The sequence below is a fragment of the Acanthaster planci genome, linkage group LG11 (assembly GCF_054643075.1).
Source record: "Acanthaster planci isolate LZ-2023a linkage group LG11, COTS_SCS, whole genome shotgun sequence".
Taxonomy (NCBI): Eukaryota; Metazoa; Echinodermata; class Asteroidea; order Valvatida; family Acanthasteridae; genus Acanthaster; species Acanthaster planci.
This window is the reverse complement of record NC_141787.1, coordinates 273,073-286,224: the sequence shown is the minus strand read 5'-3', so window position 1 is coordinate 286,224 and position 13,152 is coordinate 273,073. Positions and strand designations below refer to the sequence as shown.

The following is a 13,152-nucleotide window of genomic DNA, read 5'->3' as shown; positions in this document are numbered from 1 at the left end:
AATAAGTTTGTACATGTATGTTCATGTATAGTTAGGGGTAATACTAGAATTTATCAACTTCGAAGAACTTATGTGGAATGTGGGATTTTCAGAGATTTGAACAAGTGTGCCATAAATAAGGAACAGTCAGCTGAATTTGTGTCAATTTCTGGATGCTGTTGTGTTTGAATTTCAGGTTTTTAAGTCTCATGACACCAAAATTGTTCACAGAGGTGATCAATGGCATGTAGGTTATGTATAATTATATCCTTATTTACATGTACTTTACTTTACTGTACTTTAACTGAATGAATTCAAATTTTTTCAGCAAAGAGGTTTGGCAGTGATGTATGAGGAAAGTCAAGGAAACGTCGAGAGTGGCACGTTAGAGACTCAACTTCATTAGGGCCAGGCTAGTGGACTATACATGTACCTCTGTATACGTGGCCCTATACTAAACTAGAAACAAGTGGAAGAAGGCTTAAACATTGGAATTAAGCTCCACGGCCGTGAACGTTATCAGCCACATACAACAGGCATTTCTCAATTGCCTTTTTGATTAATTCACCCAGCAGGTTAATATGTTCCATTTGCCAAAATGGCGAGTTCCTGGCCATCATGCCTGTTAGTGAATTATTTGTCATCTTGATAACATAATTTTGTTACAACCGTGATCTGCTCAAGATGTTCACTGGCAGTGGCAGTGAACATGTACAACTCCAGACACCAGGTGGTGATCTCTGAGAATGTTAATTACTGCACACCACATTAGGTGCATTCAACTAGCATCTATTGTGTGTTTGAATGAATCAATTTTTAACATAAGAGTAGCTCCCTTAGGCTTTCATGCCTGTGAGAGTATGTACATGTAGTATACCCAGCACAGTCATTGCAAAACTTTGGGACCACTCATACAAATGCATCAACCTGAAAAAAAACCAAACTTAAACCAATCAATCATGGCAACTTATATGTTTATTTTCAGTGTGTAACCTTCGTGTCTTGGTTAAACAGCCATTTGACTACATTTCCATGATTTGAAATGTTAACAGTCTTATGTTCTGTGTGCCCTCCTTTTTTCTGATTACCTTTTTTTTCCCATGTTACCTTACAGACAAAATATTATACAATACCTACATTGTACCTTTGCAAAAAACGGAAATACATGTAACAATAAAATTCCAAGTGGTCTTGAACTTTTGCAAATGACTGTAGTTTAGAGTTCCCCTTCCTTGCATTTAATTTGGCCACAAACATGTAGTGTAACTGTGGCAAAGGCAATTTCCAGTTGTATGTTATATACTGTACATGTAGGAGTGTTACCCTCAAAAGGTTTGTGGTTAATGTGACACCCCCATTACACCTTGCATCATCCTTGTGGGAGTTCAGTTATGCCCTTTGGTTTTAGCTGGGCAGCCCCTTACATTGTATGCAAATTAGGGCCAGGACACTTCCCTGACCATGCTTTTTCCAAGTAACCTCTCAGTTTACAGGCTGGCAGTGAAGTGAGCACACCACGTTTTCCTTGCTCCTTCTTTATTCGCAAATTCTGCCCCAAAAATCTGGTCTGCTGTAGACTTGGTTGTTTAAGCTTGTGTCCTTTGATTTGTAACTTTCCTTTTTTAGCACTGTTGTCGGCCATCTTTTTTTGTTTTCTTTGGGGGGGGTTGTTTTCATTTTCTTAAAATATACTCTAGTGTTTTTGTTTTCTTTTGGTTTTCTTATTTTATTCAAGTTACTTGATTCGTTCATCCTTTTTTCATACTTTCACATTTTGGTCTATGGTTTTATTCAAATTTTGATGGTCTCGATCAGGTTGGTCTAGGTTTTCTAGGTCTCAGTCCTTTGTTGAATTTTTCAATTAAAACCAGGGTAGCTTATTATTTAAATTTGTTTAGCCAAATTAAGTTGGTTCATAGATTTGGCCGTCCGAATACAGTCTTAGGAAATAAAACATTTTAAAAGTTTTTTGTGCGGAAATTTAAACTCTGTAGTTTTATTCGTAGAGTAATCTCGCAATGGCTCCCTGAAAGATTTCAGTTAGTTTTTTGTTGCCATAAAGCGAGTTCCCCACACGTTTAGATTTTGTTCTTTTAGTTTTTTCCTTTATTATTGAGCTATTTTTCCAGGTTACTTAACCAATAAACCATATGAGTCAACTTGTCTCAAATTTTCTAAAAATTATAAAAATCTGATTTAAATTTTAAAAATTCGATTTAAATTAAAAAATCTGATTTTTTAAAAAAAAGATTAAAAAGTCAACAACTGTGGTAACCATGATACTCAGTGAAGCAGATCAGCAGAGACAAGTCAACTTACCTGTCATGTATTGTTCCACATAACTGGAGTGTGGTTTTCTGCTTGAGTCAGTGATTGAAGTCTGAGTGTACATCATATGTACATGTATTCTTATAGGTTCTTTTTGACACACTGTGCAGATGAATGCTAAAAAAGCTGAGTTATTTTGGACCATGTGACTTGTCACAGCTGACACAGTGACTCAGCCATTCCGTGCTTCATTTTGGAAAAAATTAGGTGCGCTCAATAGAAAGTATTGTTTCAAAGCCTCAAAGCAGCTGAATACAACTTGTCCCCCAGTGACGTCACCGCAACCATTGTGCTATCTACTCATTGAACATTATGGATGTACTGGACGTTATTGAGAGAGTGAGCGCCAGGTTACGTGGGATCTCCATTCCACAGCTCCTCCAAGTATGTGGGTATTTGATGGTGGAGCACAGGGATGCTACTGAGAAAGCCAACGGTCACCAGAGACTGGTTCGCAAGGTCCTAATTCACATGAACAGGGATGAGGTTCAAGACAGCGAAGACAGAGGATTGGAACTACTTCAGGGTTTGAATGGTTTCATCGATGGATTGACGGGCCGTGAGGTCACTCTAGACGAAGCAGCCATCACAGCCCCACCGGACTCATCAGAAAAACCCCCAGAATCAGATCGGCTTCAGTGATGACTCCCTCACCAAATCCCAGAAAGTCACCCTACCCCCAGAGGTACTCAGTGCAATTCGCCGGGAGTTCAAAATCTTCGGCCGAATCGGAGAACCAGGCCAGCGGGACAGGCTGACGTTCACAGGTTTGGCCCATCAGATCGAGGCTGCTTGAGAGAAGGGCTACTAGGACAGTAACATTATCCAGGGCGTCATCCGGGCCATTGTTCCGGGATCTGCACTGAAAAGCTACCTGGAGGGACGGGCTAAGGTGACCTTCTCCAGCTTCCGTCTCATCCTGAGATGTCACTATCAGGAGAGAGACGCCACTGACTTGTACAAACAACTGGCTCAACTTGCTCAAGACCCAAAGGAATCGTTGGAGGCATTCCCCCTGAAGGCGCCGGACCTGAGGCAAAAGGTTATCTTTGCCAGTCAGGAAGCAGAGTCAGGTCTGTGCTACGACAAAATGTTGGTGCAGTCAGTGATCTGACTGGGCTTAGAAATCATACCATCAAATCAAAGATGCACCCCTACCTAGAGGACCCACAGATCACTGATGAGTTGCTCTTCGAGAAGTTGATTAAGTGCTCCAGTCTAGAGGCAGAACGTCACAAGAAGCTCCAGCCCTCCAGGCCTGTAGTCGTCAATGAGCTACAACACAGCACTCTGGAGCCGAAACCTCAGCCAAAACCAGGATTACTGACAACCCAGATTGCTCAACTGCAAGCCGATATGGCTTGCCAGCCTGAAGATGCAAGTTGCTGCATTGACCGACTGCCTCCAAAAGACCCAAGCCAGACAACCTTCTCGACGGACCCCCTCACACCGACCGTTCAACAGCCGTGGGTGCGGGAAGTGCCAGGAAGATAGCACTGGCCCATCCTGTGATCACTGTGTAAAGTGTGGGTCACCAGATCATTTTGCCCACGGCTGTTGCCAAGGAAATGCCAACTGTCGCCTGGGAAATGAGGACCGGTTGCCCCCGAGGGACAGGGAGTAACCAGGCATGCCACTGTGTCCCAACCAATCCTCCCGAGTCACAACTAGACTTTCAGTTGCCATATAACTGCAAGACAGGATCAGAAAGTGACAAACCTTGTCGGCCCGAGATGTACTGTTGACTGTCTGTTGAACGATTTGCCTGCGACGGTATTATGGTATACTGGAGCCCAAGTTTCATTGCTAAATACTGGTTGGCTTCAAGACAACCTGCCCAGAACACTGGTCCGCCCACTTTCCAAACTTTTGGAACATGAGAGTAACCTTGACCTTTGAGCTGCTAATGCCGCCCCGATCCTGTTCAAGGGGGTGAATAGAAATCAAGCTGAAGATGAAAACCCCGCAGATGTCTTCCCCTGTAACGTTTCCCACTTTAGTCACCAAGAACCAGCTCCAGCACCCCATCATTGGCAACAACTTTATCGAGATGGTCATTCAACATGCCGGCAAAGATGCTAGCCGTATTCTTGGGGTTGCGATGAAGAACCTGCAGCAGAGTAATGCTGACCGTGGTTCAACTTATCCAAACAAATGACTTGGAAGATGTATACTGTGTTAAGACTGGACGACAGAACACGGTTGTCCCCAAGCACAGCAATGTTAGTGTGCAATGCAGGACATCTGCTGGATCCCACAATTGTAGGATTACAGGACTGTTTGAACCAGATGTGGAGTGTCCATGGTCTTCAGGTCTTCAGTTAGATGAGTCAGTTGTTGACCTACCACCAGGTACCTGCTGTCCTGTAAACATTAGAGTGATAAACACCACAGACCAAGACATCACCCTCAAACAGCGAACAATGCTGGGCCACATTCATTTGATTCATTCAATGTGCCCTGTAGACCCCTCTGCTTTTACAGAGTTGGTAGCAGCACTCCCACTCAGCCAGCCCGCAGTGAGTTCATGTGTGTCAAGTGTGTCTTCTGACAACAGATGGATACCACCCGTGGACGTCAGCCACCTGAGTCCATCTCAGAGGTCGGTAGCAGAAAAGCCTCTCCAGGAGAATTCGGCAGCATTTGCCAAGGAATGACTCCAACCTGAGCAGCATCCCTGATCTTAAAATGAAAATAAACTTCAGTGATACGACACCGGTTCGGAAGACATACATGTCCATGCCCCACCACTTATACCAAGAGGTGCACAGATATCTAGCCAATCTAATCAGCCACGACTGGATAACAAAGTCTACGTTGCCATACTCATCACCTGTAGTGTGTGTACACAAGAAGGACGGCAGCCTAAGACTATGCTTCAATTACAGAAAACTAAACAGCAAGACGATCCCTGACCGCCAGTTGATACTGCGAATCAAAGATGTTTTGGACAGTCTAGGCGGTAACCGCTGGTTTTCAACTCTGGACCAAGGAAGGCATACCACCAAGGTTTTATGAATGAAGACAGCCGCCCCGTCACAGCATTCATCACACCCTGGGGACTGTATGAGCAGGTGCGAATACCATTTGGGCTGACAAATGCACCTGCCGTCTTTCAAAGGTTTATGGAAACTTGTCTCGATGGCCTAAATGGGAAAATCGCAATGACATACCTACATTACGTTTTAGTTTATAGCGATGACTTCCAGCACCACCTTGATCATCTATGAGAAGTCCTGAAGCATCTTCAAATCCATGGAGTGAAACTCCGACCAAACAAGTGTGAACTCTTCCGCAATGAAGTATGTTACCTTGGTCGGCTAGTATCAGCAGATGGCCACAACGTAGACCCCTCGGACGTTGCCGCAGTCCAATCCCTCAGCAAAAAGAGGCCAGAAACAGTGGGTGATCTGAGGAAGCTTTTTAGTCTACTTGGATACTATCGCAGTTACATTCAAGACTTCTTCCATATCACAAAGCCACTCTATGGCATACTACAAGCAGCGCCAAGTGTTGAGCCAGAAGCGATAAGAACCAAAACGACCAAGTTCAGGGCAAGGCCAGCACAAAAACCTGCTAAGCAGAAGGTTGGCCAATATCCATCAGAGAGTACTCAATAAACTCCTTGGACGTCTATCTTCTGATCCGATTATGGTATTTTCTGACTTTGATGAACCATACATCCTACACACCGATGCTTTTTGAGAAGGACTAGGCGCAGTTCTATATCAGAGGCAACATGGCAAAGTGAGAGTTATTGCATATGGCTCTCGTACTCCGAGTCCAGCAGAGAGAAATTGGAATTCCTGGCTCTGAAATGGGCCATCACTGAGAAGTTCCGGGACTACCTTTACTACTCAGCACCATTCACTGTCTTCACGGACAATAATCTCTTGACCAATTTTCTGTCTTCTGAATGCCACTGGGCACCGATGGGTTGCAAAACTTGCTGATTAACACTTTACTGTAAAGTATCGGCCTGGCAAAAGCAACGCTGATGCAGACACGTTGTCCCGAATGCCCCTCGACATTGACAGCTATATAGAAGAATGCACAGCTGAAGTGTCCTGAGGTGAGATTAGAAATACTGTAAATGCTCTGCAAGCCCAGATCCAAGGTAAAGTCGCATGGGCTGACGCCATCAATGTGAATCCTGATTTGTCAACCCCTTTTACTGGTGGTAAGGTACATGTATGGATGAGGGAGCCATTCAGACTGCCCGGCGGGATGACCCAGTGATCGCCAGGGTAATCAGGTACCTTCGGCGAAGAAAGCGGCCAATGCGAAAGGAAACAGCCAGGGACCCGCCTGATGTTGCTGCACTGCTACGTGACTGGGAACATCTCTGTCTGGAAGATGGACTGCTGTTTAGGAAGAAGGGAACAAAAGGCAAACTGGAAAGAATGCCTGCAGAAGGTAGTCCATGCATGTAGCTGCGCAACCAACGCTGCTACAGGATTCTCCCCATTTTTCCTCTGTATGGACTCCCTGCCTACCAGTGGATGCTACATTCTGGATGAACCGACAATTAGGACCGGGTGCTGAAGATCACAACCAGTTCATGAGGAAATGGAAGGCACAAATGGAAGATCGCAGCCAGACATTCAGCTAAGCCTACAGAAAGAGGAAGAGGATATCATGACCAGAAAGCCCGCAGTTCTGTTCTTCACCCTAGAGACCGAGTGCTTGTGCGTAATGTTGGATGGCACGCAGGCCCGGGTAAACTCCTTTTGTACTGGGAAGATCAAGTGTACGTGGTTGTCCGGAGGAAGGGAGAAGACTCGCCCGTCTACGAAGTGAAAGCTGTGAGCCGCAAGTCAAAGCATCGAGTCCTACACCAAAATCTTCTCCTTCCATGTGCTAGCATGCAGGCTGATGTGGACCCAGAGCCAAGTCGTTCCCTGCCCCAGAGGTATACACCAGGATCGTCCCACAGTCGACCTGTCACCACACTGCAGCCTCGAGTGATGACAGCTCCGATGAAGAAGAGCCACCTGGTGATCTGCCTCCCCTCAGATCAGATAGGCGGTAACCCAGGTGACCAGGTCAGGAAGACTGTGTTAAATCCCAGTGCCACCCCATTTACACTGGATGTTCCGACAGCAGACACACCGCCAGCAGATGACCCAATCTGTTATTTACCATCCATTGGGTTGGGAGAAGAAGTCATTATAACCAACCAGGATAACGACCCAGTAGCAGGTGACAATTTAAGTACTGAACCACAGGAGAGCATTACAGAAGCCGATGAGTCCAGCTCTCAGACGGCAGTTCTCAATGTACCAGTCACTCCTGAGGTACCCGACCAAGATGCACAGCAACCCCAGCCACAGCCTGAGCTAATAGCCCCTCTGAGTGAGGTCGACCAGGCAGAGAACGTCATCCCTAATGCGATTCCAGCATGCCAGACTTGGGGAACCCTCGTATCAACTCATAGACCCTCGCATCACAGCTATCAAAAGTGGTACTGCACCTCTTTGGGAATGCCAGTGAGTGGAATGCCGTATGCTGTGACCCCACCAAGTTACATGCTCTCCCCACCAAGTGAAATGCACCTCCCATCTATGATGCCACTCAGCTGGAGGTGGACCCACTAGCCACAGCAATCAAGTGTAGCTCTTTGAAGATAAACATTAGATGAGTCAACAGCCAGTAACATTGTCTAAGAGAATAACTGCGCAATGTACCTGGGAAGTATTTGTCTTCAAGTAGCATGGCTGGGTTGCCCATCCCCAATGAGCCGAGACAAGATTCATAGCCATTTAGATGAAGATGTTACTGTGCTTGACAGGAAGTGGAATTAGCTTCTCCATGAGCCCTGAATCTAAACCAGCTACTCTGGTCGAGGAGAAACAATCTAGTAACTGATGAGTGACACGGTCCTGAAATGGACACTGTATGAACCGTTTCTCTGATGAATAGGACTCAATCTAGTAATTATAAGTTAGTGAATGTTGAGGACAACATTTCTTTTCACAGGCGAGTGTAGAGGTCATGGAAATTGGTCACCCCTTTTTTTCATTGTTACTCTCCCCCTTCTGTAGTATTCTGGTCCAGACTATTTCACCCTTAATAGGGATAATGGATCGACCCATGTCACTGGGTTGCTACAGGTGCAGGAAGTTGGCAAGGTTTATTGTTCTCCATGCAATGATCCTACCAGCACATGCTACAATTTTCACATTAAGATAGAAAGCTTGCGGTAAACACCATGCAATATCTCTTTTTTTTAGTCTGTGTGGTTCTGATAAGAACCGGAGAGGCTCAACGTTTCGCACAGTGTGCTCTGTCCGTCGTCAGGAGACTGAAGAGAAGCCGATAGGGAGTGGGGCTTATATGCTGGTTGGAGGTACTGGAGTGTGACGGATCCTGCTGTGTAGTCAGGTGGAACGGTGGATCCTCCTGGGTACTGATGCATGTCAGTTGGTCATGGGCTGTGGTGGGGGAAGGTTGCTTGGGTATAGGAGACCCTGGGCGGGGGGGGGAGTCTTAGGGTATAGAGGACCCATCAGACCTGGAGGTGAGGAGGGGCTGCCAGATATCGCTGATGGAGAAGCCGATGTCTTGAGGTATGGTGGGGTGCTTGGAGATATCTAAGGCTTCTCTAATGAATGCGTCTTGGGTACCACTGTTCAATGTTGGCGATGAGGTTGGCTTCTTCCCAGTTGATGGTGTGGTCTTTGGCGTGGGAATGCTTGATGATGGCTGACTTCTCATATTCCCCCTTTCTGCCATGGGCTCTGTGTTCTTTGATCCTGGTAGGGAGGTCCCTACCAGTCTCTCTGATGTACACTTTGCCACACTGGCAGGGGATCTTGTATACACCTGGTCGGCGGTGTGCATCTTGCCGGTCCTTGTGAGAAGTCAGCATTCCTTGGATCTTGAGGGGGGTTGTGTTGAACACCTTGGTGTTGTGCTTGCTCAGGATATGCTGGATGTGGTGGGAGGTACGTCCTAGGTAGGGGAGAGTGACCGAACTAGGGGCCTTATCTAGTTGGCTTTGGGTATAGGGGACCCGACGGCCGGGAGGGGGACTTGATCTTGGGTCTTGAGTTCTGATCTGCTAGGGCTGGTATCCATTGCGTTTGAGTGCCGTGGAGATGTGGTGGAGTTCCTTGTGTAGGTGTTCTTGGTCGCATATGTTGTAGGCTTGGCAGATGAGGGCTCTGTTGACCGATGATTTGATCTTGGGGTGGTGGAAGGAGGCGCTCTTGTTCCATGGTGAATTGGATGCTGCTGTGAAGCCCGTTGAGGTGGTCCAAGAAGAGTTGAAGCTTTTCTTGTCCATGCTCCCAGATGACGAAGGTGTCATCCACGTACCGGAGCCATATCTTTGGGCGGTGGTCTGCTGTGGCGATGGCGGTCTGCTCGAACTCTTCCATGAATATGTCAGCTAGAACCGGGGATATAGGGGATCCCATGGATGTTCCAGCTGTTTGTTCATAGAATTTGTCCTGCCACTTGAAGCTGGCAGTTGGAAAACGTTGAGCCTCTCCGGTTCTTATCAGAACCACACAGACTCAAAAAAGAGATATTGCATGGTGTTTACCGCAAGCTTTCCATCTTAGTTGTCTGTCACCATGAATAGCTTGAAATCCCATCAATTTTCACATTATTAAAGTTTGTCTTTCTTCCTGCATTCCTGGCTGTACTTCCAGTATTTCTTACAGGTATGTAATCTCTTGTCTCTTTTATTAAAGTGAATGAATAGCAAGGGTTGTGTGTTATTTAGTAAATCTGGACAATAGTGAAGTCAGTATAGTAATTTCTAAGTATGAGAAATACATGAAAGTTGTCTAGATTGGAACACTTATTACTCTGCTGTGTGGAAGAAGTTCAACAAAGTTTAGAGTTCCCATGCTAAATTAGTACTCTAGGGGAACTCCACTGTACTGAAGTTGGATGTATTGTGATGTTCCAGACCTATATCTGTTGTATTTACAAATGTGAATTATTCTTTCTCTGAAGAGAGCTTTTCATGTATAAGGCTTTCTCCAGATCAGAAACTTTGAGACACTTGTGTGACTTTACTTGATTGCCAATGGGAGTAGAGTAGAACGTAGAGAAATGCAGTATTATTGAGATGATTCTCCAGGCTTTTATGACATGTTTTCTAGACTTTGGGAAACACTGTGTGTTCAGAAGTACATGTGCATAGGCTATGTATTCCCCTTCTATTTACAAGACTACTCTTAGCACAAAGGAATTTAGGACTCCAGAGGGACCAGCTAAGACCAGGCAGTGGCCTTGTGTGAGTCATGTTTCCCCATTTCAAGATGTATTTTGTTTCCCCAGCCCAGCTAATCCTCAAATGTTTATTGCCAGGGACAGTAGGGCTGTGTGATGATGCAGTGACATAGGTTTTTGAATGGAAGTGCACCTTTGTTGTATGGATATTGATTACTGTTATAGTCAGTCACAATGGCTGTGTGATGCTGAACCTTGACTCGCCTACATGTACCTGTATGTCAGTAGTGCTGATATCAGCAGTTGCAAGTATCAATATAGTGATTATTAATTTTTGGTTATTAACGACAAGATTGTGTGAAGGGTACATGTCGAAAGCCATCCAGTTGGTGGTTTCATACGCTATTAGAACTTTGCTGTTAATGTGGATGTGCTCTTCAGCCAAAAGACTCTTTTTTTTATTTTCTGTATGACACGTAGCCCAAGAGTTGTATTTTTCAAACTGTTTACTGTCTACATGTTAAAAGTAATTGAGAAACATTCATTGTTCTCCATGCAATGATCCTACCAGCACATGCTACAATTTTCACATTATTAAAATTTGTCTTCCTACATTCCTGACTGTACCTTATTTCTTACAGGATCAGGGACGTTTAATCATTTTAATTTAACTCCGTCAAGCACCATTCCTGGTTGCCACGTGAATTTTACACTTGCACCTCCACAGGCAAAGGACTCCATAAAACATATGGGTGGAGTTGGTCGCAGGGACCAGTTGAGGTCTAATCATACATATGCCCACAAAAGTCAGTTTTGGTGGCAGGCAATCCTGTATTTCCTTATACATACCTACATGGAGTTGTGGACAGCATATGTTCTTTGAAGGTCTACATCCAAAATACTCACTATTTTCTAGTCTTACATTTTACATCAAATAATTTGAATATTTTGTACATGTATATGTAGATGTAGCCTGTGTGAATGCATGGATTGCTCATGCAGTATTGCACTCAATAGACCACGTTGTGTTTAATGTAGTTTGGCCAATAGGGCAAATACTGTTTCAGTTCAAGAAATACACGGTAGGACTCTGTCTTTTAATTTCTACATTGAACTGAGACAGTGTTTGCCTGTAGGCCAGCTACATCAAACACAATGTGGTCTATTACGTGCGATGTATCACATGTACTGTGCGCTATATTCATGTACATGCACACTGCACATGCATCGTTCTGGCGATGACATCATCCAATCAGCCTGCGAGCACTAACGGCCAAAAGGGGTTTTTTGTGGGCAGGGAAACGCAGGATATTTTTATTCATTTTGCTGTCACAACGGGGGAAACATTAAATTTATCATGTTTTTGAAATGGTTACGTATTTATTGTCATTTTGAAATACATGTATTTCATGTGAACTAAATCTAATCTATTGTTGTAACCCTTTAAAAAATGGTGAAAACTGCATGTATCACTTTGTAAATACTGACATTGACCCTAATCCCGCCAGATGCAGCATACTGCAGTACATGTAAAAGTCTTATGCACTATAACCATGTTCCCATTGGACTTTTTCTTCCGCGAGCATGCGGAAACTTACTGCTACATTCCTTTATGTCAATCTACTGTGCATTCCCATGTGGACTTTTTTAACCATAACAGAATGTTTAATTGCTGTGTTGGGCCAAATAAGACCAGCTGATTACATTGCCTGCACTGTATAAATCATGGCGAAATTTGAAAGATCTGACAGACACAAAGATAAAATCAGACGAATTCGGCCAAATCTGCCACAAAGACGACGAACTCGTACAGGAATAGCCCTGTACACAATGTGTGTATAGCTTTATCTGGGCACGCCTCACTGTGTGTGCGCGTCATGCTGCTGTACTGTACGCACAGAGCAGGAGGCTGGGAACCATACAACCATTTTCTCTGTGTAGGCAGTAGTGTGGTTCGTATGTTTAGCGTGGTTGTGGTCAATTTACATTTAATGGGAACTGTTCCCATTGGACTTTTTGCGCCCCTGCTAACTTACCGTGGCTGTAGGGAAATCTTCCGTGACCCTTTTCAACTTGTTAGTTTTACATAGCGATCGCAGTAAGTTGACAGGGATGTTAGTTTACCGGGTGTTCCCATTGGATTTAATTTTGTAATTGTACAGGAAATTCGCGGTAAGTTAACGAAAAAAAGTCCAATGGGAACACGCCTTTTGATGCACTGGGCAATGAACAGCAGCCAAACGTACTGTTCATGCTTAATAGACAATGGGAGCTGGTCTCATTGAACAGTGTCACTGTTGGATCTTGTGGTGGCTGGCAACCACTGACTCCCAGGCTGTTTGGCCTTGGGAAGAGTTCACCTGTAGGATCTTGTTACACTGGGCAAGCAAATTGCTCTAACAAAAGATGCAGACTGATGTGTCTGGCAGGGTTTCTAGCCAAACAACCCTGAACAGTCTGGGTTATATATTGTGCTTGTTTGAATTATGAAAGTGACTTTGGAATCATTCATATTAATTGTCAGAAATGAGGCCTTTCTATTTCTCTAGTCCAGTTAACTTTTTCTTTATTGTTAGGGCACTTGTTGGCAAGTGGGTAGAAGCAGAGATGGTAGTGGGAGTGAAGGAATGTGCTGTCCATCCAGGAGAAGTCTGTCTT

The 13,152-nt window shown here is 44.7% G+C and overlaps 1 protein-coding gene across 1 annotated transcript; it reads left to right on the top strand.

Moving 5' to 3' along the window:
- Positions 1 to 2,619: 2,619 nt before the first annotated feature.
- On the top strand, positions 2,620 to 2,949 carry LOC147797220 (uncharacterized). Its single transcript, XM_087143606.1, has one exon. It carries the CDS (start codon positions 2,620 to 2,622, stop codon positions 2,947 to 2,949), a length of 330 nt encoding a protein of 109 aa, XP_086999732.1.
- Positions 2,950 to 13,152: the final 10,203 nt, after the last annotated feature.